The sequence below is a fragment of the Corvus moneduloides genome, chromosome 21 (genome assembly GCF_009650955.1).
Source record: "Corvus moneduloides isolate bCorMon1 chromosome 21, bCorMon1.pri, whole genome shotgun sequence".
Lineage (NCBI taxonomy): Eukaryota > Metazoa > Chordata > Aves > Passeriformes > Corvidae > Corvus > Corvus moneduloides.
Genome location: NC_045496.1, coordinates 2,630,971 through 2,658,055, shown reverse-complemented (window position 1 = coordinate 2,658,055; position 27,085 = coordinate 2,630,971). Strand labels below are relative to the sequence as shown.

General features: G+C 52.3%; 1 protein-coding gene across 5 annotated transcripts in view; it reads right to left on the bottom strand.

Moving 5' to 3' along the window:
- The window catches only part of GPSM1 (G protein signaling modulator 1), a 66,830-nt gene that overhangs the window by 18,714 nt on the left and 21,031 nt on the right, over nucleotides 1-27,085 (bottom strand). For 3 of the 5 annotated variants that reach the window (XM_032131159.1, XM_032131157.1, XM_032131156.1), the window contains 10 exons: nucleotides 25,356-25,577; nucleotides 24,761-24,896; nucleotides 24,347-24,489; nucleotides 23,106-23,229; nucleotides 22,234-22,349; nucleotides 21,865-22,020; nucleotides 20,102-20,210; nucleotides 17,430-17,556; nucleotides 5,701-5,771; nucleotides 3,415-3,594 (listed from right to left, as the gene is read on the bottom strand). In XM_032131159.1, coding sequence (XP_031987050.1) covers nucleotides 3,415-3,594; nucleotides 5,701-5,771; nucleotides 17,430-17,556; nucleotides 20,102-20,210; nucleotides 21,865-22,020; nucleotides 22,234-22,349; nucleotides 23,106-23,229; nucleotides 24,347-24,489; nucleotides 24,761-24,896; nucleotides 25,356-25,577 — 1,384 coding nt within the window. Of the gene's footprint in view, nucleotides 1-553; nucleotides 665-3,414; nucleotides 3,595-5,700; nucleotides 5,772-8,466; nucleotides 8,685-17,429; nucleotides 17,557-20,101; nucleotides 20,211-21,864; nucleotides 22,021-22,233; nucleotides 22,350-23,105; nucleotides 23,230-24,346; nucleotides 24,490-24,760; nucleotides 24,897-25,355; nucleotides 25,578-27,085 lie in introns of those variants that run through there. The other 2 variants (XM_032131160.1, XM_032131161.1) reach the window with 2 other exon arrangements.

The window sequence follows — 27,085 nt, the reverse complement described above, 5'->3', positions numbered from 1 at the left end:
TCTGCAAGTTTCATGTAGTACAAAACCTGTGCTTTGATGTTCCTTTTAAAAGAGAGGAAACTCGGAAGGTGTGCACTGCATGAGTCCCAGGGAGGGATTTGGAGGGACTTGGATCTGGCTGCCCACAACTGCAGCACAGAGATGGAGCTCTTAACACAGCCACTTTTGCTCAGGGCTCTGCTGCAACAGAGCAAAAACGTGGCCAGAAGCATCTCACCCTCACCAGCTTCTCCCAGACCAAACCCACCTTTGCTGTGGAGAGCCAGGCACTCACAGCTCCAGGGGAGCTGCACACCTGGCCTCACAGGTGAGCAGGACCCTGTCCTTGCTCATCCTCCAACCCTGGCAGGGCTGGTCCTTCTCCTCCCAGCAACCACCAGCCACGGCTGGGAAATTCCCCCATTTCAGGGGGCCCTGGGAAGGGTAAGGAAGCCCCTTTCTGCCCCAGCAGGGTCAGGAGCCTCCTGCATGAGCATCACGTTCAACACCAGCCTCTTGCACAGCAGTGGCAGGAAGGGCTGAGGCACAGGGGGGACCTGCCACGCTCTCCTACCTTCCGCAGCACCTGGGCCATGGCTTCTCCCATCCATCCCAGCATCCCCACGGCTTTTCCCGCAGGCTGAGCCCTCCTCTCAGGGCCCGACAGAGCTGCCAGAAGGGACAGGCTCCTCTCCATCCCCTGCTCGCTTCACTTTTTCCTGCCTCCCCTCCACTCCGCCGCCTCCTCCCATGGGGAGTTTCCCAGCAGCTCGGTAATTAGCAGCATCATCACCAATGCTAATAACAACCACCACGGCTCCTGCCATCCACAGCTCAAACAACTTTACAGCCATCATCACGCCTCTGTAACCTCCCCGGGGGAGGCAGGCAAGCAGCATTACCCCATCACACGATGGGGAAGAGGGAGGTAAACAACAGGCAGGGGATGGGTGCTGAATCCAGGAGCTCTGACTCAGGCACCTTCACCTCCAGGACCTCCCCATCCCGGGAGCTGCCCGGCTGCAGAAGCCCCTTGGGATGGAGGTCAGGGGCTGTGCTGACAGCAGGACTCGTCCAGAGGTTACATCACTGGACCTGGGAGTCCTGGGATGAGTTTTTCCCCTGCACACAGCCTGGGTTCTCCTCTGCCATGGGACAGCAGAGATTGTGGCACCCCAGAAAAGCACCTCAGATCAACCTTTAGAGCTCACCTCTAATTAAGGACTCATGGTTTGCCAATGGGTTAAAGGCAATTTTTGCTTTTTCCCCTCACAAAATGAGGGATCTGGGAGAATTGTTGTCTGAACAGCCTGACCAGGAAGAGCTTCTCTCCCATTTGGGTGGGGTTTGCTACCTTTGATTACAAAGGCTCCCACGGATGGAACTGCAGCTTTTCAACTCCCCTGCAAGAGCAGAACACAGTGGGGCTGCTTTGCTCTTGGCAAAACCCACAGGATGACGCTGACTTTAAACATTCTGAGGTCTGGCCCGTGCTGCAGAGTGAGCCTGGCAAAGCCGGGAGCACCACCACAGCAGAACTCCCCTGAAGCGACCCCGCCGTGTCCCCCACGGCCACCACAGAGCCCTCTGGCCACTCCCCAAGCCCCACACGTGCTGCCAAGAGGTGACCAGTGGCTGGCAAAGCCCCACAGGGCCTTTTTTAGACCCAGTCCATGGATCCACAGCTACACTCCTAAGGAATGCTTTTCCCAGCTCTTGATGGAGCATGGCTTTTGTTTGGTCTCCAGCTGAATGTCTGAGTTAAAAATACAAGGCTATTTCTGGCAGAAGTGGGTTTTTTTTCTGCTTTTGTATTGCCTTGTGTGCCCCCATGCTGCTGTCTCCTCTCTGGCTCAGATGAGCTTTGTTTTCCTTCCCAGTGATCATGTTTGCACCGGTGAGCTGTAGGAAATGTTTTTCCCAGCAGACCATTTCCACAAGCACTGTTGGGGATGAAGAATGAGCTCAGAGAAGTCTAAAAAAAACCCCAGTCGGTGTAAAAATTCGGTCTCCAGTGGCCAGAGAACCGAAAACAGGAATGTCTGTGGTAAAACAGGGATGTGTCCACACACTCATGCACACAGGTACAGCAGGATCTGTTCTCCCCATGATCCACAGACGAGGAACAAAGGACTCAGAGCTAGAAACACCTTCGAGCATCCCCACTCCACAACCAGGCTTCATCCCAAGCTCTGCAGCTCCGACTCTTTCTTACCCAGCATGAAAATATTTAATTTCGCTTTTCTTAAATGCCAAGGAAAAAAAATAGGCCTGTCTTTTCTGGCTTGGATTTATTCCATCTGGAATCACTGCATGATCACAGAACTGTGATAGTGTGTTAGAGACTTAGTGTAAAGCAAAAACCTAAATACTTCCAAGCACCCATGAGATCATTGATCCTTCCCTTACGCTTCGTCTCTCCTGGCAACAAGCTGAGGATTTGGGGCTTCTCACTTGAGATCACTGAGTTCAAACACCTTCAAGCCCCCTCCCACGATCCAGAAATGTGCCATCATTGTGGGTGTGAGCCCTGTTTCCAGGGCTTGGAACAAACCCAGCACAGCTGCAGGAAAGCTCCCCAGTATTTGTGTTTGCCATGTGTCACAACAAGCATCAACACAACCGGAAGGGAACGGCCCAAAACCAGCAGAACTGTCCGGTTAAAAACAGCAAAAGGCACCTGGGGAGCTTCCCAGGACATGGATCCTCACCATCCTCCAGGGAGCTAAGCACAGACTGATCAGAGCTCCCCAGCACAGGACCAGTAACCTGGAAATCACCGACATCAGGGCCAGCTCCTGCTCTTGAGGAAATGAGTTTCAGCTGTGCTGCTTCCAAAGAAAAGCTCCTGGAGGATGAATGCTACCATCTCTGATGAACTCTAAGAGCCCACTCTGCACATTGACCATCAGTGTGATCAGAACATGAGGTGGAACATCTACACTTGGCAAAGGCAACCAGCACTTTTGGTCACTCACCAAAGACCTGGGAAGGCTCTGGTTTTTGAAGGCACCAATCCCACTCCCCACGAACGACAGGAGCTGATCAAATCAGCTCCACAAGGCACCCAAACTGCTGTGCTTTTCTGGAATTCAGGGTATCACATCCTGACAGACCTAAACTCAGCCGAGTTCAGCTCCAGACTCCTGTCCCTCAGAGAAGGTTATAAACATCACCACTAAGGGCCAATCCCTCACCGAGCAGTTTGTGATGGAGACTGGTACCACTGCTCTGCTGAAAGGACAGTGATGCTGAGGCTCAAAGAGGCAAAAGGATTTGCCCAGAGCTGCCCCCAGAGCCAACAAACAGAGCAGAGCTACAAGCAGACTCTGTTTTCCAGCCCAAAGGCCCCACTGCCACCCACACAACAGGCTGGAAATGAGGTAAAAACAAACACGAGGAACTCAGCACTGGAGATAAAAACCATCTTCCTACCGACTGTGGCACCTGGACTCGGACTTCCCCAGCATCCAGAGGGGATGCACTGGATCCCTGGGATTTCCTCTCTGAGCTGGACTGGTGCTCCCGGTATTTCTTTGTTCTCACAGGTAATGACAAGAACTCCTTTCCTGAGATCTTCAGCTCTCGCACGTGGTGGCTGTCCCCGTTCTGGTCCTTGGGAAAGCAAGAAACAGTCACTGCAGCAAGTGCCTGTCTCAGGTTTTAGTGGAGCTCTGTTGGCTCCTACCCACAGAGCAGGAGAGGCACAGCAGCACAGCTCATGTGGGGCTTGTGCTCAGTGCTCCCACAAACACAGAAATACAGGACTGTCACCCCAGGTGTGGGGAAAGGGAGGTGACAGGGATTCCAAACAGGAATAGTGAGAATAAGGAAGGAGAGATTGGTTTCCCTGCATGCTGTTGATGGCATCAGTGCAGCCAGGCCAGTGCCCACACCTTAAAAAGCAGCCACATGAACATAAATCAGATCTAGAAAGTGCCTTGCAGTGCCTTGGTTGGAGCCCTTGCACTGCTCAGTGCACGACAACAGGAGAGATGACTCAATTACAGGCTGTAAGCACCTTCAGGGTGAAAGCCAGCATGTGAGAAAGAGGTTTTAGTCTGGTACACAAACGAATAAACAAGAGGCTGGGAGATAAAACCAGAGGAGCTCAGATGAAGGAGTAAGAGGCTGGAGAGAGCAGGATGAGCAGGGAGCAGCGTTCCTGAAAGGTGCTGAAGCTTCAGAACTCAGGTGGGCATTCCCTGTGCCCCAACACACAACTCTGTGCAGAGGCACTGGACAGGAGCTCCTGGAAGTGTGGTAACGGGGGCTTTGCTGGCTTTGAAGGCATTTCTGGCAGAGACAACACTGAGAGGATGCTGGAGAGATCACAGTTCACTCCACGGATTTACTCCTTACAACCTCCTCACTTGCACCACAGCACAAAGCAAAGGAGCCTCTCCCAGGGCTGTAACCCCCTGCTCCTGAGAGCCACAGCAGCACAGAGAAGAGGAATTGCATCCAGAGCACTCTCTGAAGGAGAGTGAACTCACACTCTGCCAAGGACCACTGCAGGGGGAACAGGAGTGCTCACACCTCACCCTACAGCTCCTGCTTGCTCCATCCTCCCCATGAAACCCCTGAAATCCAGAACCCTGCCTGAACTATCGAGTGGTGTTCAGCTTTTACAGCAAAGAGCAGGAAACCAACAGCATTAGCAGTAAGTCACACATCAGCAAAGCCCCTGGCCAGCCCTCGGGGCTGTGCTGCTCTGATGAGGACACACGAGCCAATGTCCCCTGACCCTGGGCACTGCTGTCCCTGCCATCGACACTCCAGAGATGGAGTCACGTTGGTGAGAGCAGGCAAGAGCCAAAACAGCCAAGGGGCACTGGGAGAATTGATAAAAATACATTAGGACATTCAGAATTTATTTTCCAAAGAGAGTTAATTCAGGGAGGAGCTTTTGCCTGGCCTTCCCAGTGTTTACTGGGATTTTTAGGCACCTAAATGGTCTCTCCAGCCTGAGGTTGTTTCCCTGTCTGCACCCACCTGCAGCTTGGGTGAGCTTTTCCTCTCTGTGACAGTTCTGGGAAATGTTCCCCAGGACACTCAGCAGAGCTGTGCCTGGAAAGCACTGGGAGAACATGAATGATTTGTGCCAAAACCATCCCAAAAAGGCAGAATGGCTGCAGGCCTGGCCACCTCCTCTGGGAAGGGGCACGGCTGAGCCCTCGGCAGCACCAGCAGGATTTTCTGGGAGACTGAAATGATCCCTGTAGCTGGAAGGGCTCAGTGCCTCCCAGCTGCTGCCAGAACAGCCCTGGGGACACGGAGGAAACGCTGATCTGCTCAGATCTGACATTCCCAGCAGCAAAGCAATCCTTGGAGCCCCTGCAACAAACCTTCTGCCTCCTGCAGTGCTCCTTCTCCCGTGTCTGCCCTCTCTGTCACTCCACCAGGCTGACAGGACACCAGGAGCTGCCACAGCCACCCAGGGGCTGAACAGCTCACGATGATCCTTCCAATAAAGGGCTGCTTTTTCAAAAAAAGCCCAGAAGTGGCTTTTCAGCTTTGAGTGTTAAGTGCCTTTTTAGTCAGACCAGCTGTTCCTTTCCTCCAAGCTCTCTAGAAACCCTCTTTGGTTAATCCCATTGACTCCAATGATATCTGCTAATTGCATATTTCCCTGCAAATGAAGCCAGTCAACAACAAACCAACTGGAATCTGTGTACAGATTCCCACTGACAATCTCTGAGGCCAGACATCTTTGCTTACCTTCTCAGAAGGGAACTTGAGGAGGTCTAAGCTGTCCATGCTGTTCCTCTGGAGTTTCTTTGGCCTGGCTCCTACAAAACAACACATTCACATCAGGGGGGTGTCACCAACAGCACAAATGTCACACAGAGAGAACCCAAACCACTAAAAGTCAAAGGGATGGGATGTTGGCCTTGAGATTCACTTGTGGGGCTTTTTTCCTATTGTTTTGGGTCTTTTTAAAGCACTGCCACAGGGCTGTGTGAGGCTGTGGCTATCGAGCTGCAGCCAGGTCACACCACAACCCCGATCTCAGACAAGGTCTCTGGAATTCAGGAGTTACAAACCTCGCCCTAAACCACAAAAGTCATGGGACTGGCATTAAGAAAAATCATAACAAATAGACAATTTCATGCATCTGTGGATTTGTTGCTTTATCATCGTGTTTTTAACTGAAAGAATGCTTCTGGGACTCAACTTTGAGCTTTTCGCTATAGCCACAGAGGCTGGAAAACTAAGTGAAAGGAGCAGTATTTTCTAACTATCACAAGCCCAGCCTTAAGGGGAGCAAAATCTTGCCTTGAACCTGACAGAGGAATCAAAACTTGGCAGGATTTATGATATTCATTTGAGATTTCATAAGATTTTGATGTCTGATTCCAACAACAACAGTGGGTGAAACACAGCTCAGCTGTGACTCCTGGTTTCCAAGCCCTCTTTACCTCCACAGTCTCCCTTCAACCTGCCTCCAGCTGCTCTTGCCTTGCTGACAAACACCCAGGATGTACAAAATGGCCCTGGGATGCTTTCACCACATCTGGGAAAGCTTCTGCCCTTCCCTGATCATTCCTGAAGGCTCAGTTTAGCTGATCCCCACGTGACACCCCACTCCAGCAACACCCCGCAGGGCAGAGACCAAAACTCTCCACTCAAGGTCCTGTGACAGCTTCCAAGCTTGAGGGGAAATCCTGGGGGAGGAATGATGCCCACGCTGAGCCCTGAGAACGGAAACCACGAGCTTTGTGTGGCTCCTGCAGCAGCAAACTCCCCGAAGCCCACCATCCCCAGCTCCCACCAACCCAGCAGCACCAGTGCCCCTTACCCCTCCGGGCTCAGGGGGCCCCAGAGCTGCTCACTGCACAAACTTAACAGAGAGAAGGCACAAAATTCACAAATCCAGGCTGGCTGAAAGCAGAGCATGGGGATTAAATGGAGAAAGGCTGCAGGGATTCCTGCACCAGCACACTGCCAGCTCAGCCAGGGCTCCAGATGCCACCACAGCTGTATCCAAACTGCACCAGCTCCAAGGACAGCACCGCTTTGAAAAGCTCAGCTTCACAAGAGACAAGCTCAGACCAGCTGGGACATCACCAAAGGTCATGAACACACATCACAGCTTGGTCATAAGGAACCTGAAGTTTATGTCTGTGCCCCTCACCACCCTGAAGGGATTTACTGCTCGCAGCCATACAGACTCAAATCAGCAAAACATTTCTGCACATTTCTGCCTCTCTACTCCAAAAGGCACATTAGCACCAGCTTCATTTTAAGGTGATTCATTACCAGGCTTTGAGTTCAGGGGACTGACATCAGGGCTGGAGGTGGAGAACAGACACTGATGTGAACACACAGGAGAGCGAGGAACGCACGTCACGAGGAGCAGTCGGCATTTCCACCAAACTCTACCCCTTCCACACAAAGCCAGGGGCCCAGCTGGCAGCAGCTCTGAACATTTACATTGGAAAAGGCCTCAAAGATCTCAAATCCAACCGATTCCCACCCTGTCAACCAGCCCAGAGCACTGAGTGCCATATCCAGTCATTCCTTGAACCCCTCCAGGGGTGGTGACTCCCTGGGCAGCCCCTTCTAATGCCCAACAATCCTATTCCTGAAGAAAATTCCTATTGCTCCACCACATTCCCACCATCCTCAGCATGGAGGAGGCGGCTGTGAGATGGGTGAAGGATTTTGGGTGCTGCCACGTCGCTCAGGCAGGAGCTCAGCAAGGGGAAGGCAGCGCTGGGTTGTTCCCAGTGGCTCCCAGTTACGCCCTATGGCCACTGCTAGAGCTGCCTGTGGCTTCCCTCAGAATAACCTACAGCAGCAAGGTGGGTGTGGAGTAAAAATCACCTCCACACACCTGAGCAGAGGCACATTTGGGTCTCAGAGGCGAGGCCAGCCCCTGGAAGCGAGTGTGCGTCACGGCCCCGTTTAACAGCCACTTCCAGGAAAGCAAGAAAGCAGCAAAGTGTGCCCAGTTAGATAAACACACACCATTCCCAGCTGTCCAAAGAGTCATTAATTACACACCTCTGTCCTCAGGTGCTTTTGTGCGTTCCCAGAGCGCTGAACCGCTGGCCAGCAGCCATTAATCTCCGAGCTGAGAAAACCTGCCCGGTGCTAATTTAATAGACACAGGCAGCTGAGCCTAGCCCAGCAGAACAAGTCATCTTTTTCTCCTGCTCTGATGCTGGTGCCTGTCTAGGACTGTGTGGGGTTTACACACAGTTGAGCTGAGAGAGGAAGGAGTTCAGAGTTACAAAAAAACTTCATCCAACTCAGCTGTTTCTTCCAGAAATCCCAGCCAGTGCTGGGGCCAAACACCGTCCTCACTCACCACCACTAAAACAAGCAGCAAGAAGAATTTAGAGGGTCCCTATCACTCAGGGTGACCAGAAACTGGATCCACCCCAGCAGCAGCCCCCACCAGATGTGTGGGAGCTTCTCCCCTTCTCATCCCACACATCCTCATCCACTTTCCAGGAGAGCAGAGCTTTCCATACTCACAAGTGTCCCACGACAGGAGTCCCGCTAACTTTCTGTCTCCATTCCCTCAGATGGCTCCAGATGCAACTTTCAGCCTCCTCCAACTTATTTGTCCCAGAAATACCTGCAGCACCACTTAATGCTCAGCCAAAGCTGAACTCTGCCTCCTTCTCCCCAGTGCTGATCCACAGCAGCAGCAGCAGCCAGGGCTGGGAAGGATTGAGCAGCTGAAAACCCAGGTCTGTTCCTCTGGAAGGCTTTTCCCCCTCTCTCCAGCATTTATTGGCATGTTTAACCAAGCCTGCTGCAGAGTAACGGAAAACCTCAGGGGCCTTTCTAAATGCTCTCTCTGTCTTGGAGGTTTACTGAGGTCTCGAAGAGAGCAAGCTGAAACCTTCTTGTGAACATCAGCTGAGCAACGCTCCTGACTGGCTGCATTCATGCCCTGTTTTCCTGCAGCTCCTGGGATGTTGCTCTGTTCACTGCTCAGGGGTGTTGTTCCTTTTTTAAATATTTTTTTTCAAAATCTCTTCCTCCTTCCCTCCCCACCTAGGATCTCCCCAGCAGCACCACAAACCAAGGGGATTTTTAAAAATTTTTTTTCAACTTTTTGCTTTTGCAGTTTGGTTGCTGAGGCGAGTTTAACGGTTTTCACGTTCTTGTATTTATTCTGCAGCCACAGAGAGCACAAGGAAGTTTTATCAAAGATGGGGATGGGATGATCTCATGGAAAGGAGCACCCAGGGCAAGATGGGCAGAGCTTTGCTCCTCCATGGGCAGGCTCCATCTCCAAGAGATTGCAGCTGACAAGATCGAGCTGAACATGTGTAGCAGCGACTCAGGGAGCTCTGGCAGGAGCTCTCATCAAGCTGACATGTGCTTTGATAACTCCCAGCTCTGCCCCCTCTCCCGCAGCTGCCGCCTCCCTCCCGCTTCGAGCCGGAGCAGCGGAGCAGGGCCCCCCCACCCCAGACAGAGAGCCAGTTCTGGATTTGCAGCTGGGAACACACTGTATCCCTCAGGGGGGCTGTGCCAGAGCAGGCAGAATTCAACCTGACAGGGGACTCCATGGAAGACCAACAGGGAAAGGCTGTAGAGCCAACATCAGCCCCCGCTGCCTGCAGCGCTCCTGGGCGAGCTGCACACACAGCGCTCTGCTCCCCACAAAGCACAGGCTGGGCACCCCAAACAACACAACAAATCCAGCATCAGGGCTTGCTGTACTCTCACAAAAAGGTCATTTCCCCCTGTACCTGCATTAACCAAGACACTGATTTGGCCTTTGGGTGAGTTCTCGCAGCCCCGGACATCGCCTCCCCCCCTCTGTACAGACCCAAACCTTGATTCTGGCAGACAACTCTAAATATTGCTCAATATCATTAAGTCAGAGCAGCCAGCCAGTTGTTTGGGGTGGAATGCTGGTCTGGAAACCCTTCCCAGCTCCGAAGTGACAGTGGAGATATGGTCCAGCGCTCCCAGTGCTCACGGAGCATCTCAAATCATGCGCTGCCGACACCTAATCAGGGAAGCTCTGTCAGGCTCGTGCTCCATTATTACAGCAAAGCTCTTAAAGAGGAAAGGGGGAGGGGGAAAGCAAGCACAGCGGCAGGAAAAGAAAGAAGGGGGAAAAAAAAAAAAGCAGCCTCCAGTAGGACAAGCATCTCATTTAAGGCTTTAATTAGTCTTCAAACACATAATGGGTTCTGGCATTATAAATCCACTTGACCTCTATTATTGTCAGCACTCGCCTGATAAATGGTGGCATTTGTTTTCCCAGTTGCTACTGGGATAGAACAATACTTTTCTCTAAACAGAGAAAGCAAATAATATCAGTTATTTATGATGACTGGGCCATAAAATGCTGGTGCCGAGCTGTTGTGTGCCCATCCATGGGAAGGAGCATCTGCTTTTACCCCCATCCCGCAGGCAGGAAAGGACCAGGGAATCCCAACAGCTCTGGGTCCTTCTTTGTCAGAGGGTACAGAACTGGGAACCACAAGGACAAGGAATGATCCCTGTTCTGCTGGGAGGACTGGGCTCCAGCACTGAGCTGTATCCACTGGAACACAGAGCACAAGCAAATCTCAACCTCCCAAAAGACCCCGAGCACAACAAAACCCTGCACCAGAACAAGAATCCTGCAGTTTTCTCCTCTGTGGCAAAACCGTTCCTCTGAAAAAGCTGCACACAATATGTGGCAATAAAGAGAAGTTCCTTTTGCATCAAGGTGCTTGTCTGGCTGATTTGGCAGAAGATGCTCTGTGTTCGTGTCGCCCGAGTTCTGCATCTCCACAATCCAGCCTGACAGCTGAGCAACGGGCCGAAAATAACAGAAATAACAGCAACGCTGCACATCTACACAGCACCCAGAGCCCTGGGGCGTCTGCTGACTGCACTCAGGGTGAGCAGCTGCCACAGAGGCTCCTCAGATGGGCAGAGGGAATGAGGAGACACTGCACCACAGGCCAAAGAGCCCTCACATTCACATGGAAGAGGTACAACCTGGAAAAGCATCCTCCTTGGAGGCAGAAATGGCACAAGGGAGCTACTTTTTTTCTGATTTCTTATTTGTTTCCCCCAGTGAGGGCAAACTCAACATAGGAAAGCTGCAGTCTTGGAGTAGAAGGTGATCTTATTTGTAGCCTTACAACTCTGAGTAATTGCTGTGGTGTTGGGCACACCTTTGATTTCAGTTTTCCCCCAAATGTGCAACAGGCATCAGCTTTTCTCTAACCAAGGCTTATTTGCAAATAAAGCATCAGCAATTTGGGTCAAAGAACGAAATATTGAGAGGGGGTATTTGCAGAAAACAGAGCACTCAGCCATGAAACACTTCACAAATACAAGCCCTGGAGGCTGTGGGAAGGTTGGGCCACATCAGGCACAGCCTCCTCTAACCACAACCCCCCCAGGCAATCATCTGCTTCAGAGAGGAACAGTTGTGGGGACAGAAGGATCTTTTGGGAGATAAACTGAACTGGGTGGAGCAGGCTGGGAGGAGGCTTATAACCTCAGGGCTGATTCGAGAGCAGGGTGATGGACTTGGCAGCAACACCTGGCCTGCTTCTAAGGGCAGGATTTTCTCTGCCAGGACACAGCAGAGTCTCATGACCTCCCACCATCCATTATCAGCCCGTGTTGAACAAGCAGAGATCAAACTCAGAGTTTAGCTAGGAAGTGACACACAATAATTAACGGGGGCCACATCTCCAGCAGCCAGACAAGCCCAAGGACGCGATTTTGTCCTCCAGACTGATTCAGAGAGGGCAGAGAAGGAGCAACCACGTGTCAGCTTAGCAGCCATCAAACACCCACAGTAAAATCCTCTGAAAAAGAGGGGGAATGTACTTGATCCCTCCCCCTGGATGCCGCTGTGATCAGCCAGCAGCTCACAGCAGCTCCTGGAATACGCTGCCCACGCTGGACTGGGATCCTGGGCTCTCCCAGGTGTTTTTGCTAAGCCAAGGTTGGCTGTCCATGGGCTTGTCCCTGCCAGGGAAGGAGGATGGTCCTGAGGTCACTCAAGAGATTACAGAGACTCTGCTGAGGGTCTGGCCTTGTCCTGCTCAGAGAAGTGCCAAAGCACACCGTGGTCATCCATACAGAAACTTCTAAAAGAGAAAAGGTTATTCTAGCTGGGCAAGAAAGAGAGCTTCCTTCTTCTCTCTTCTTGCTCTGAGCTGCATGAGAAGCACAGCAAGCAGAGGAATCTTGATCCTAATGGCAATGCTGTGCTGTTGGACAGAGCAGCATCACAGCCATGGCATTTCCTACACAGCAGCTACCAAGGGAAACTCTCTGGGGAAGGTGCACTCAGGAACCAGACAGCACAGCAGAGCTGGGAGTGCTGCTGGAGTCTGGAACTGCAGCCAAAGGGAACTTCAGGCTTCCCAGAACCACCCATTTCCAAAAAGTTCTCCCTCCCCACAACAAGAGATTGAATCTTGATTGAATGGATGGCTTTGCCACAAGCCACTTTGTGCCTTCTCTGCCACAGGCTTCAAGAATTGGCCTCTTCCTCATCCTCTTTTCCAGCACTTGCCACCTCCCCCAGCATCAAGATAAAACAAATTTCAGTAGCACAACATCATCTTCTCCAGTCCTGGAGCATTTCCTCTGCTGTGAGCCAAGAACTCCTGCTGGATTTCACACAGATGCTGGGAAGGAGGCTCATGCACACAGCAAGATGAGAGAGGAACAATAAATACTTGGGAAGAGTATTTTAAAACTTCCTAAAGCCGATACTGGGGCAGTCTGAAGTGAGTGCTAAATCACTGAGTTTAAAATCCAAATGACTCAGAGGTTCATCCCCCCCATCAGTGCTGGAATGATTTAACAGCTGAGGTTACTCAGGTTTAGAAAAAAACTCATTCTAAACAAGAGACATCTTTTAGAAGTCCTAAATCTTCACTCCAGGACCCCCCTGTGGAAGCAGCTCTCCCGTCCTTCCTGCCCTGCTCCCTGAAGGACCACCACAGTCAGGTCTTTTGGACACCTTCCTGCAGGCACATGGGAATATTTGCCCCAGCTCTCCCTCTGAGCACCTGCTGGAGCACAACAAAGCTCCAGACCACCAACCCTACCTTCCACTTGGCCAAAAACCGCTCAGCCTCTCCAGCATCTCATCCATCACCCCCCTGTGTCAGCAGGTACAATTAACCAGCAGAGCCTCGGGCTTTCATTTTCAGAATGAAAAAAAGGCTGACCTGCAGCCCATCAGCTCCTGGGAAAAATCAAATAGAGCTGAGGATATTTAATATTAAGCACTTGTAATTGCTGCACTTACTCAGTGTGACTGGTAAGGACAGGGCAGGTTCCACGCTGGGGATGTGACCCCAACTCGCCTGCCCAGGGAAAGGAAAATGCTCCCCAGACAGTGAAATCACAGCCTGAGGGAGCAGGGCTGGCCCACTGTCAGCAAGATGCTGCTCTCACACGGCCACATCTCTCAGCTGACAGTTTTCTGCAGGAAGATTGAACAAACTACAGGGAAGGAACATCCCTGTCCCTGGACAGCATCCAGGCACAGGCTGGCAGGGGGTGCAGCATCCCCAGCTCCCCACTTGCATCAGCAGAAGGATGGTCAACCCTGCCTATTTTATCAGCCCTAAACACTTTTTAGGTACTTCAAAGGTATTTAAAGCAAGCAAACAAACAAAAACAAACAGGCTGGAAAACATAAAAGCAGATTTCTTCTATTCCAGTCTTATTGATCCAAGGGTTCAAAGATTCCTGTGAAGAGATGAGCTCAAAACTGCATCGAGGATGCAAAGCCCCACAATCAAAGCCCCACAGAGCTGAGCAGTGCTCAGGAAGGAGTGGGGTTTTGTGCCCACTGCAGAACACAACCTGAAGCTGGGCTGCCTCACACAGGGACGAACATTCCCGGCACGGAGCCTCTGGAACACCAAACAAGCAGAGCAGCCTCGTGCCTACCACTTCTCAGCAGAAGATGAGCAGAGGGGGGAAGTCAGGCTCATTCCTTGACCCAAACTGCCAATGCTTTATTTGCAAAGAAGCCTTATTCCAGCCTTGGTTAGAGAAAAGCTGATGCCCATTGCATGTGTGGGGGAAAATTGAAATCAAAGATGTGCCCAACATCACAGCAATTGCTCGGAGTTGTAAGATCACCTCGTACTCCAAGATTGCAGCTTCCTACACTGGGTTTGCTCCCAGTCAGGCTCAGGGCCGAGTCCCTGCCTGCCCTCAGAGCTGAGCACAGCAGGGCAGTGGTGTCTGTGTTGTGCAAAGAGCGCAGAAACCGTGCCAGGAACCAGCTCTGGCAGCATCCCCATGCCAACGCCTCCTGGAACACCTGCAGCCCTCCCCACCCACTCCCAGCTGCCAGCAGAGGTTGCTTCGTGTCTCCTGACACTGCTGCTGCCAGCGGGTGACGGCTGAAGCTGATGAGCTGCTGAAAGCAGAAGAAAAGCAGCCCAGAGTCAGTTCCCACTCTGGAGAGGTACAGAGGGTGGCCAGGGCTGCTCTCTGCCTGCTGCCCAGCACCTCCATCCTGTGGCTGCTGGGTGATTCCTGGCTCTGTGCTCCCCTCCCAGCTGGCAGGATTCCCCCCGAGGATCAAGGCAGCATCCCCAGAGACCTGATTCACCCTGCCAGGAGCAGGCACTGCCTCCAGGCTGGGACCAGGAAGGGCTCAGCTGGGTGTTCCCAATCCACATTGGGAACAGGCAGCTCCTCACTGGGCAGATGCTGCAGCCTCAGCCCACAGCAACTCATCTGGGAAAGGGCAGCCAGGGAGGGGGCACCAGTGCTGTCTGTCTGCACCCCCCGACATCTCCCAGCGCTGCTTCTGGCCCTGCTTGCCTTCACCCCTAAAAGCAACCCCACAGAGCCACAGAGAAGTCCTTCACTTCTGTCCACAGGCAAAGCCTACCAGCACTCAACTCTTAGCTTGCAGTGTGTGAAAGAGAACGAGGCTTATTCAGGGCCACATTTTTGGTTGTTTGGAGAAACAAACCCAGCCCCTGTTTATTTACTTCATGTTCCAGCTACTCTCCAACTTCCTTCAGTTTGTTGCTTTAAGCTCTCTGTGTTTGCGTTTCTCAACAAGGTCGCTGCTTTCACAAGACTTCTGCAGCACTGCCCCGCTTCCCTGGCCTCCATCTTTGTCTTCTGACATCCAAATACTCTCAGAATATTAATTAAAATCATGAAGAGCTCAGCAAGGGAAGTCAGAACAGCAGAGGAAAACATCAGGCACTCCATCCACCCCCAGACCCCAGTGAAGGGCAATGCCCAAGATCTACAAGGAAAAATAACCTGTGAAGGACATCACAGTGAAAATATGGCTCAGCCTTTGCTCTGAAGCTTTACTGTACCTGCTTGGTGAAATTGATGTGTTTTATCACATGTCTGCCTTATCAGAGGATTTTAGCATCCTCAGGAATGCGCAGCCATTTTGTAACCTTAAGCAGGGAAAAGAATCTGAATGGGGAAAAAAAAATGGAAAGCTCTCCTCACCACAAGATTTGTCAACATCAAAAGGCACGGCTGGTTCAGAAGCCAACTTGAATCTCAACTCTCTCACCTGCTTCCTATTACAGAAACAGATGTTCCTCTGGCTGTAAATTGCTGCTATTAATAATATAAATAATTATACTCTTCTAATCATTTAATAGGTGCACAGGAGGGTACCAAGATTTCTGGCAGTCATTAAGTACATCTCCCTTCCCTCAAGGGCTCAGAGACACATTGTGGCCTCTCATCCTCTACTGAAGCTCAGAATAAGAGAGCTGAAGCTGGGATAAAAGCTAAGGAGAAATCAAGGAGCCAGGCTCCTCTCCACAGGCTGTGCCCTCTGCACATCTCCCCGTGCCCTGACCAGCACCTTCCCCACCTGAGCTACAGCCAGCTGGGATCTCACACTCCCTTCCTGTGGCCCCAGCCCACCAACACAGAGCTTTTACCTCCCCAGCAGATTCCCAGGACCTGGAGAGGGGAAATCCTGCTCTCCAAGATCCTTCCCTCTCTGCACCGCAAATCCCAGTCGTTTGCTGGTGCTCCTCCCCAGAACTCTTCGTCCTTCTCTCGACAAACGGCCCCAGCCTTGGGAATGTGAGCAAGGGCACCCCGGATTAATGAGGTCACTGCAACCTCCAGAACTCTGACTGCAGCTGCTCAGCCCTTTCCCATCCTCCAGTGATCGCACACACACAGACCTGCACGGCTCTGCCTCTGTCAGATGACAGAAACATCACTGCTGGCTCCAGATGTTAACACAGCACATGTGGATCTCTGGAGGGCAGCGAGCAGCCCATGGGCCACATCCACACGTCCCTCTGACCCAGAAACAGCACCAACATTGAGGTTCATTTCCTCTTCCCCTTTCACAACAAAGTCACTTGCCAAAGGGAAGCCCCCGAGGAAATGCCAGGAATGAGTTTTGCAGGAGTTACAAAGGGGAGATGACGTGCAAAGGGAGACTGGGGAAGCTGTTGTGGCCCCCACAGCCTTTGAAGCAGCAGCTCAGCTCCACTGCAGCTCCAGTGGGGCACGGCAGGACACGCTGGCTCCCTCACCACAATTCCATTTCCCAGGAAAAGCTCTGGCACTGACGTAGCAGATTATGCCTGGGAGATCAAGATGAGAGCGCACACGCACAGCCAGCCTCTCCTTCCCCTCCCAGGGCACGGTGCCTCAGCCCCAGCACCATCCCCTCCACGTCGGTGCTACCAACAGGGAAGGGAGCACAGTGCCTGGGGAACGTGCCCGTGCCAACAAGGTCGTATTTAATCAGTGGACACCTCCTGGGATGCAGTTTGTGGGAATTAATAAGTCTGCCCCAGCATGGGAGTGCCCATGCCAGGCACCCACCTGTGTCTGCAGTGGGGAGTTCCGGGACAGACAGACGGTCCCCGAGCTGGGGACACACTGTGGTGACCCATCAGTGCTCCCCTGCTCCCTGGCAGCAGAGGCAGAGTGACCCAGGGCCAGTAAAGCCACTCTGGCTGCCGTGACCAAGCCTTGCCACATCTTGTTTCCGTGTTCAGCACAGCTGAAGGTGTTCCAAGGGTGAAACGTCACCCAGTGCGTGCTGATGGTCCCAACCTGCCTCCAGCCCATGCCCTGGGCTTGTTCCTGGGTGCTAATAAGAATAAGAGCAGCCAAAAATCCCTGCCAGTCACTCCTGAAAGCCTGTGATATCAGTCAAATCAGTGAAAAGGGCCCTGCAGAGCTTTAAAAGATACAAAAGCCGGTTTGCTGCATGGCACATGGAATTTTATTCCCAAAGCAGATTAATTCCATTAACTCATTCTGTGCCCTTTTTTGGGGATCCTTCCCTGCCTCTGCAGATCATGGAAAGCACAGAGCAAACACATCCCAGCCCTCTTTGAGGTGAAGGCACTCGACAGCCTCATCTTGCTCTGGCATTTTTATTTCCTGCCCACTTGCAAACGCCTCTCCCTCCCCACAACACACAATTCCTGAGACCTCCCAATGCCCCCAGAATCCCAGAAACTCACCTTGTGCCTCATAGCCAGAGTAGGGGTGAGCTGCACCCACGTCCTCATCGCCGGGGCCCAAGCCAAGGGCTGCCCTGAGCTGGGCCATGTTCACCTGTGCTGTCAGCTCCCCATTCCTGTCCCCGATCTGCAGAGGAGGGAAAACCGACAGGGCAGTGGTTAAAGGCATGGGGTGCTCCAAGCAAGCAGCCCCCCAGCCAAGGGTTTTGCCAGTCCCACCCCAAAATCAAACACAGAGACAGCCAGAACAGAGCTTGGAGACACCCGAGAGACCACACAGCTCTCACCACCAAAGGAGATAATTTGGGAGAGGGTCTGTGCTTGCTGTGCTGCACCTCAAAACTCGGTGCAAGGAACTGAGAGGGCTCAGCTCGCCCACTGCCACAGAATTGAGCCTGAACGTGCACGTCTGGGCTGTCCTGTAGCCACACATGGCTTGGCAGAGAGCCCTGCAACTCCCAGCCCCCTTCCTCAAGTATTTCCATAGTTACTGAGCACCAGACAGCCACACTGCCATCAGCCACGTGGGCAGTGTCACACCAGGGCTCCCAAAGCCCTTCTCTCCTGGCTCACAGCCATACAACTTCAAGTTGTTCCTAGTGATCTACCCACACAACGCTCCGAAAAAATCCTTTAAAAGTCCACATTTTACCCAATTCCCACCTCTCGCTGGCCTGAGGCCAAGGAAGCTGATGTTACACGTTTGGGAAGAGATCTGTCCAACAGCTCCTGCTACGTAAAACGAGGAGATGTAGGACACAACGCTGGGTCCTCCTCAAAGTTTAACCAAACCAGAGAAGGGCTGTGCTGCAACATCACCAGTGGACACGGAGAGGTCACCCAGAAACAGCCTCTGCTCTTCAGAGGAAGAGCAGCCTGCGTGACAGAGGAAGACCTTGGCTGTTCCCCTGGGCAGGCCTGATTCCTGTTAAATGCCTGGCAACAGCTCTTTTGTGTCCCCTGCCACAGACGGCAGCACGAGCCACGCTGGAACAAAACCATAAATCCCCACATTATTTATGACAAAGCCCCAAGCGCCAGTAAAGGGAGGCAGATCAAAGGGCTTATCACCAGGCATAAATCCCCCTGCCAATTACAGGAGATTTGCTGTTGACATCATCTCCAGAGAAATTACTATGTCCTGGTTAGGTCTCACAGTCCTTGATGCTCTATTAAGTGCTTCCCTGACTTCCACTCATTTCAGATCATCTCCAAAGCTCTATTAACAAGCCAGGGCAGGACAACGACCCTGGGCAGGACCTGCCACGCACACCACAGCAGAGCCCTGCTTTCTGCCCTCAGCCTCCCAGGAGCTGCACTCTGAGATGACAGAAATACTCTGGAGCAGTGTCCTAGAGCTGGGTCAGCTTCCAGGATTTTAGGTATATCTCCTTTATTCCAGTGGAATTTTGTAGGTAACTTCTGATCACCCTGCAGCAGCTTCCAGTGTGGTCACCCCAGCAGGTTTCATTTGGATTCAAGTGTCACCATTAGATCTTCGTTGGGAAGAAGGTGATGGGATGTGAGTTATGAACATCAGCATGAAAAGGCTGAAGGCCACAAGGCTTCTTCTGGGCAAAATCCTGGTGCTTGTCAAAGAGACAGTCTCTGCACTGCTCTGTTATTCATGACTGGGGAACTTCATCAGCCACCAGCCATGAGGAACCCACTCCTGACACAGCTGGAGCCACAGCCAGCACCCTGGAATGACAACACTGGGAACCCCCACCCTGCTGGGTCTCCCTTCCACCCCCAAAGGCCCCAGGACCACCAGTGCTCATCCTCCCATGGCCCCTCAGCCAATGTCTTGCTCTGAGGACTCAGCCACAGCCTGAGTAGACGTGGGAAAGTTAATCTGTCCTAAAATGTACAGGGCCAAAGAACAGTATTTCTTCAGTGTGTCTGATCAGTATAATTAAATCTGTAATTAGGCTGCTGTGTCAGCCCTACTCAGAGATTTAGCCAACCTAATAGACAGGCAGGAGAACACCCAGCACACTTACACATGGTGATTTCAATTAGTGCTTCAAGAGGGCAATTTCTTCATCTGGGGAAGACTAAAGAGGCCACGGCCGATTTCCTCAACACACCGAAAAGAGCAAACAGTGCAATTCTGGCTTTCTGCACTTCTGAGCCACCTAAAAACAGCAGGAAAGCTGCAGAGAGCTGGGCAAGGCCAAGGTGAAACCTCAAAGGGGGTGGCAGTGGCACAGGGCTGGCTGCAGGCTGTGTGCATCCAGGGACAGCATCCATTGCATCAGGACACTGCAGGTCCAGCTCAGCTGGAATCTCCTTGTGCTCAGGAAAGCGGGATCTTACAGACTGGACACCAAGAGGTACCTGAGTGCCTTCACACCTGCTGAGTGCACAACACCTTGGCCAGCCAGTGGACAAGTCCCCAGGTCCTTTCTCGCCCAGGAACATTGGTCAAGAGCAAAGAACAGCTCACACATTTGCTGTAATTAAGGGGAAGGCTGGGAGCCTCCCACCAAAAGTGTGTTTTCCAGCCAAGCTCTGCAGTTCCTAAGGACACCACTGAAACAGCACACAGAGAAGGGCTTTCCAGAGCAGTGAGAGCAAGATAAATGCATTAACAGAACTCATTGGCATGAAATAGTCTTGCTCTCACCAGGGGTCACAGGTTCCCTCTGATTTGCACCAGCTTCTCTTACCTCTTGGGAGATTTCAAGATGTTTCCTTGCGAAGTGCAAAGCCTGCTCATGGCTCCCCAGGGAGACGTAGGCATTTCCAAGACTCCAGCAGGCTCTTCCTTCTCCCACCCTGCAGAACAGGAAACTGTCAAACCACAGAAATGCTGGGCAAAGCCCAGCAGGGCCTTCTGGAGAGCACTGCCAGCCAGGCTCCTTGCTCTGCTTCCACCTCCACAGAGGTTCTACACTGGAAAATGATATGTGCTGGACATCTTAAACTCTTCTTACACCGAGCTCAGCAAGAGCTGGGGATAAACAACAGCCTGGAAGCAGGACTGTACCCAAAGGGACAAAATTTAAGCAGTAGAGCAAAGGCTCAGGATGGTTTGGCTTCACTGGTGAGCACCAGCCCAAGAGGAGAAGCTGGAGCTCCTGTCCAGCTTCCACCTCACACAACCAGGGCCCCTCTCCAGAGCTGCACAGAGGGAAAGCAACATCCAACAGCCCAGAGCTAAACCAGCGAGAAAATGGCACGGAGAGAACATTGCAGGCAACAACAGCTCCAGCTGAGCCCCAGCACTGCATCACCAGGGTGAACACACAGCCTGGAACTGCATCCAGCAGAGGACAGGGACAGATCTCCACGAGGTCTCTGGGCACTGCTGCTGGTTTCCAGGAGGCAGGGAAAGCAGGTGGATGTGGAGCCTGCCCTGTGCAGCCCAGACCCCCAGCCTGGCTCCCGTGTCCCTGGAGCTTCAGCAGCTGTTTGCAGGAGCAGGCAGAGCCTCCTGCTCCCCAGAGCCTGCTCAGCTCTGCAAACGAGCAGATGTGGGGGGAGAAGGGATAAAAAAAGCACCTGGGGGCGCGGGGGGAGGTTCAGCATGACTGCAACTCCCTTTTCAGAGGTTTGGGCGGGTTGATCAGCATTTCAACGTTTTTCTTGTCACCCTGTTCAATACCTTCTGCTCATAGGGTGTGTTCCCAGAAATGCAGGAGCCCACAGGCCTGCACCCCCACAGCATGATTCACCCTTGGGTGGGATTGTGCCTGCTCCGAGCAGAGACTGCCCGGGTGGTGGCACAGCTCTCCCATCCTGATGTCCCTGCTCCATCTAGTGGAGGACACCCAGCTTCCAAGGGAATTCAGCACATTCAGCTGAATGAGCTGCCTGCCAAGTCACTTCAGCTGCAAAAAAGGCTCAGGATCAGAACATCCAGGAAAAAAGAACCAACCTCTCAAAAAAAAGAAAAATTAAGTTGTTTTTTTTTAATTAAAAGGCCAAGCCTCCTAAATAATGAGTAGCAAGACCAAGAAACAAAATACATCATCTCCACGCCCTCTATGCAACATCATTTGTTTGCACATGGAAGTTTCCAGCATTAACCCAGAGCAACAGGGCAAAGTGGCAAATCTTGTGTGCCTTAAACACAGAGCTTTTAAGGAAAAGACAACTTCTGTGAACGTAAGGGAGCTCTCAAGAGACCCTCCTGGGATAACACAGCAGCAGCCACTGGCAAAGCCCTGAGCATGATGCATTTTCTTGAAGTACCCCTCGTTAGAAATCTCACTCAGCCCACACAGACACAGCATTGAGGGCCCAATCTCCAGGTTTGAAAGACATGAGAAAGGTGAATCATGTCATGTTTTTGACACATGACTGGACTAAGGATGGGCTGCCCAGAGATTTCAAGAACACACATCACTGGTGTTTAACCCCAGCAAGAGAGAACAGTAAGTCAGAGAGGGCTCAGTGCTCCGCACCCTCACCTGAGGCACTCCCTTACCTGTCTCCCAGCTCCTGTGCTATCACCAGGTGCCTTAGGTGGTACTCGATGGCTTTTTCATAGTCTTGAAGCAGTGTGCACGTGTTCCCCAGACTGTAGCAAGCCTGGGCTTCTACTGCTTGGTCTTTGAGCTGTCTGGAGAGCTGGAGCGTTTTCCTGCAGGGAACAGGTGGGAAAGAAGAGCCCCGGTCACTGTCAGGCCACAGGGAAGCCACCCCTCGGTGTGCCCTGTGTCGTGCTGACACCTCTAACACCCTGCATCACCCGCCACACCAGCCTTGCCACCTCAGGTCCCTTGTCACAGCCCCTGGAGCTGAGGGATTGGCTGTGACAGCTCGGGATTCCCAGGGAACAGCCCCTGGCACTTACTTGTAGTACTCGGCGGAGATGTCGAACCTGCCCAGGAAGATGTGGGCGTTGCCCAGGTTGCTGTAGGCTCTGCGCTCGGCTGCCTTGTCCCCAAACTCCTTGGCAATGGCCAGGCGCTGCAGCAGACACAGCTCAGTCAGCACAGGCGGCACCTTCCTGTCCCACAGCAGCTTCCCTGGGGATTCACCTGGAGGGCTGCAAAGCTCCCACCCGGCGAGGCCGTGCTGCACCTGCCTGTCAGGGCTGGGTGCAGCAGGAAACCTCTTCCTCCTCTGCAATTCAGCACCAGGAAAGGCCCTTGGAAACAGGGGAGTGATGTTGCTGGCCCCCCAGCATTTAAAAAGCAGAGGAGCAGTGAATGTCCAGGGTGCTGAGCACCTTCCACTGCAAGGGAACTGCTACGCACATTGCAACAGAAGCTAAATTGCATTTGAATCAGGGCAGGAACTTTGTCACCTCACCTCCCCCTAAACCTTTGCAGGAAGTTATTATGATCTACAAGCAGCATTTATTCTTGATCAACAGCTCTTTCAGCAGCCTAATTAAATTCATGGCTTGCATTTATTAAAATCTAGACTGAGACAAATTAAGAGCAAAAAAAAAAAAACCCTTGCTAGACCCAGCTGCAATTTGCCCTTGGATATCTCCTTTGGTTTCCAAGCCAACAGCACCCTTCCCTCAAGCTGCTCATGAGGTGCTGATGGGGACTGGAGTAAGATTTGCTCAGTGTGAACTGGTACAACAGGGCACACCCTGGGGTTCACACAGGAGGGAAGAAAACAGCTGGAGAAAACATCTCCCTCTGCCTGCTGGGCTGTGGTGAGGAGGAAAGCTGCTCCCAGGCCCAGGAAGGGAGCAGAGGTGTCTCCTACCTCCTTGTGGAAGGCTATGGCCTCACTGAAGTTGCCCAGTAAGTACTGCGTGTTGCCAAGGTTGCCGTAAGCACGGCCCTGAGCAGCTCTGTCCCCCAGCTCCTTCACCAGGGACAGGTTCCTCCTGAAAGAAACCAGGGCAGAACATCCATGAGCCACAGCCCTGCAGGGGACACGGCAAGGAAACTTGCATAGAAAGGAAAGAGAAGGCATTTCCCTCCCAAAGCACTTGGGGACAGGTGACAGGCTGGTGACAGCTCTGGGAGCTCGTGCCAAGCCAGGGGTGCAGGTCCTGCTGCTCTGTCCCCTCAGGCAATGGGTGGCTCCGTGCAGGAATCACACCTGTGCCCACACACTTGGTCTGACACATCCCACATTCAATCAGAAGTGCCACCTCACTGCAGAACCGGGGGCACAGGAAGATTTCCCTGCCCTGCTCCAGGGAGAGAGGCAAGATCCACAGCCCCATGCCATGGCTCTGCTCTGGGAGCTTCCTGGCATTTCTTGACCTTTTTTTCTCCTTTTACACAGAGAGTGGTGGAACACTCACTGCTGGCACAAGTTTACCCCCCTGGCTATGCTACATGCACCGTTCATTGGAAAAAGGGTGGTGAGCTATTTATAGGCACTACCACATCCTCAGATACGAGGAGAGGGATATAACATCTTATCACTCTCTTCACTTAAAAAGCCTATTTTAAAAACCGCTTTATAAAAGCAAAACTCTGAAGTACGAGGAGAAAAACATGAGCCCAAAATTCTGGTGACAACCTCCCATGTGGCACATGACAGTGATCTTTGAAATGATTTAGGAAAAGGAAGGATGCTACAAGCAAGATGAACTGCAGATCCTTGAGAAGAACCAGGACTTCAAAGGGACTCTTCCCTTGGGTGACAGGGATGGAGACGCACAGGGATCCATCCTCACGGAGGCCAGCAGAGAGCAGCAGGGGCTACAGGAGCTGCGAGTTCAGCTTCCCAACACAGCCCAGGGAAGCAGCAGACTGTTGCACTTCACTGCATGATCACAATTCAAACCACAGCGAGTTTTACAAAGCCAATGCCAGGATGAATTTTAGCTCAAATTTTATAAAAGACATTTTCTCACCTTCTTTGAGATTAATTTGCCAACATAGCTTGGCATCTCAGGGGAATATTCCTGATCTACTACAACCTGCAAATTCTCATTCAGTGGCCCTGTTCCCTGCAGCAGAAGAGGACGGCCAAGCCTGGATACTTACTCATAATATTCTGAAGCTTTCTGCAGCGTGTCCTTGACCTCCTGAGGCAGGTAGCCCGGGTCCTGGGCCGTGCTCCAGGATAAATGCTTTCCCTTTGCATGGTAAACATTTCCTATGTTATAGAGTGCTCTGGCTTCACCTACCTAAAGGGAAGAAGAGCAGGAAACAGCAAGATATTAACTTCACATCCCAGTGTGGTCCTTTCCATTGCTGGGCACAGATGGGCCGAACCACAAGCCCACATTTTCCTTTCCCATCTTCACCCTCACAGCAGCACGAGATGTGTGGTGGCAGCCAGAGAGGAGAGCTTCACCCTGCAGCCCCTTCCAAAGCCCACCTTCACCAGATCACATTTACTGACTTGCAGACAGATTCTTTTTAAAGCCAGGAAATATTTCCTGTTGGAACCATTACCTTGTCTCCCTGCTCCCGAGAAATGTCCAAGTGTCTCTGGCAGCAAACGACGGCTTCATCAAACTGCCCCAGTATTTTCAGTGTATTCCCAAGGTTGCCACTTGCCTTGGCTTCTCCAATTCGGTCCCCAATGGTTCTACAAGATGAAGGTGTTAAAGAGCTCAGAGACTTTTATTCACCAGCTGCTGGAGGCAGATTCAAGCTGCAGCTTTGCAGCACACGTGTGGCTGGAGAGCTTCGCACAAGCTCCCACAATTCTGAAGGCAGATCCTTGTTCCCTATTTGCTGTCTCAGAACTGCTCTAATGACTGCAGGTCATTACAGAGAGTACCTGGGGACAGAAGTGGACCCTGTCCTGCTCTTGCTCCAAGCACCCTCCTCACATCCACATCCCTTTCTCCATCTCCCTGCTCTGAGGGCAGCTGACACATTCCCATCGTGTCCCAAGTTCTCCACAGGACAATCACCCCCAGGGCCAGTTTTGGATGTGGATTTCTGGAGCAGATCCACTCAGGCTGCTGGGCTCTGACCCCACAGAACCTGTCCTCACTCAAGGCTGTGTCTGATGAGGATGAAGCAGTGCTGACACACTCACCTGGCCAGGGTAAGGTCATGTTTGTGGTACAGCAGGGCCTTGGAATACTCCTTTAGGTAGAAATAGGCATTGCCCAGCTGGCTGTAGATGGCACTGAGAGTCTTCAGGTCCTCTGTCCCCACCTGCACTGCTGCTTCAAAGAAGGCTGCCCCAGCTTTGAAGTCCCCAGCCTTGCACAAGCGCTCTCCTTCCAGGGCCAGTTCCAGGCAGGATGCCTCCATTCTGCCAAAAACAAGGGAATTGTTTCTAGAGGAGTTTGGCTGCAGTGCTCCCACTCTGCTCTGCAATGGCTACAGAGTTTGCTTCATTCATACCTTTACATTTTCCCCTGGGCTCAAAGCACAGGAGCATCCAGATTCCAGCTTGAAGTGGAAGGTGTCCCTGCCTGTGGCAGGGGTTTGGAAGGGGATGGTCTTTAAGGTCCTTTCAACCCAAACCATTCTAAGATTCTCTGATTTACAGACCATATCTTCAAGCAGCCCAAGGCAGCCCCTGGGCTCCCAGTAGGAATCTGGACAAGAAGCTCAGGGCTCCTGGCTCCAAGACATGGAATCATCACAGGAGTAACAGCTGTGCTGCAGAAGCCACATATCCCACATATCCAGGTATTTATACCTGAACCATTTTCCCTGGGGTAACAGAGGGAAGCCAAAATGTAATAGGTTTTTACTGGATACCAGAGAAAACCCTGGACAGTGCAGATTTTCTTGGTCAAGCAGCTCCCAGTGCTCGGTGTCTGCTTTTCATTAACTCTCCTGCTGTCACTTTTTCCACAGGCACTCGGCACACTGGCCTCCAGGCCAGCTTTCCCCCCCGTGCACTTTCTGACACCTTTGGCACTGGCACACTCCACGCTGTCAGAGAGAGCACTGTGAGCAGTAACACTGCTTCAAGAGAGAGAAAACACCCCCCTCTGAGTGCCCCACCAAGTCCTCTCTAAGTCACAGCTGTCCCTGTTAGACCACGCAGATCCCAAGTTTTCCAAAGGGATTCCCAAGCTTTCATTGGAAATGTCTCACCTGCTGCACAGCCAGCCCCTTCCCAAGGGGGATGGATGCAGCATGTTCCCACTCCTCTATTCAGATGCTTCTCTTTGCTCTCCTTCTGCTCAATTTATTTTTAAAAGTCAAAACTATCTAGGTCAAAGGTGGACGTCTGCTGAGAAAAAAACACAGCTCCCTTGTCCAGAAGCAGAACAGCAAGGGTCTGTCAGAAGATAATAAAATGCCCACAGGTGGTTTCTAGTCTGTTCTCAGCACTTGGAGGAAGTTTGTGGTACCCAGCCCAAGAGAACAACTTGTCCAGCAGACTCCTCCTGGAGGAGTTTCCTGCTGAGCCTTGGAAGATGCTTCCCAGGAGCCCAGGCCCAGCCCTGCAACCAGGGGCTCCGCAGAGCAAGGACAACCTGCCCTGCACACACCAGCTCCAGGACACAGCTCCTCCTGCTCCAGGCCCGTGCTCCCACATCTCCATCCCACACCAGCACTCGCCTCTCCTTCCCGAAGGGGCACAGGGAGATGCACGTAGGAAATTCCAACCCTGACACGCTTGCCCTACAAACAGGCAGAACGCTGCTTCCTCAGCTGCCTCAGCTGAAACAAAGCCAGTTCCTCCAGGAGCAGTTCATAAACCCTCTGAAATCCAAGCCCATTTCCCTGGCAATCTCCCTGCTGAGTCGGCTCCGCGTGGCTCCAAACACCCAACGCTTGGCAGCCCCACGGCATCCTCCA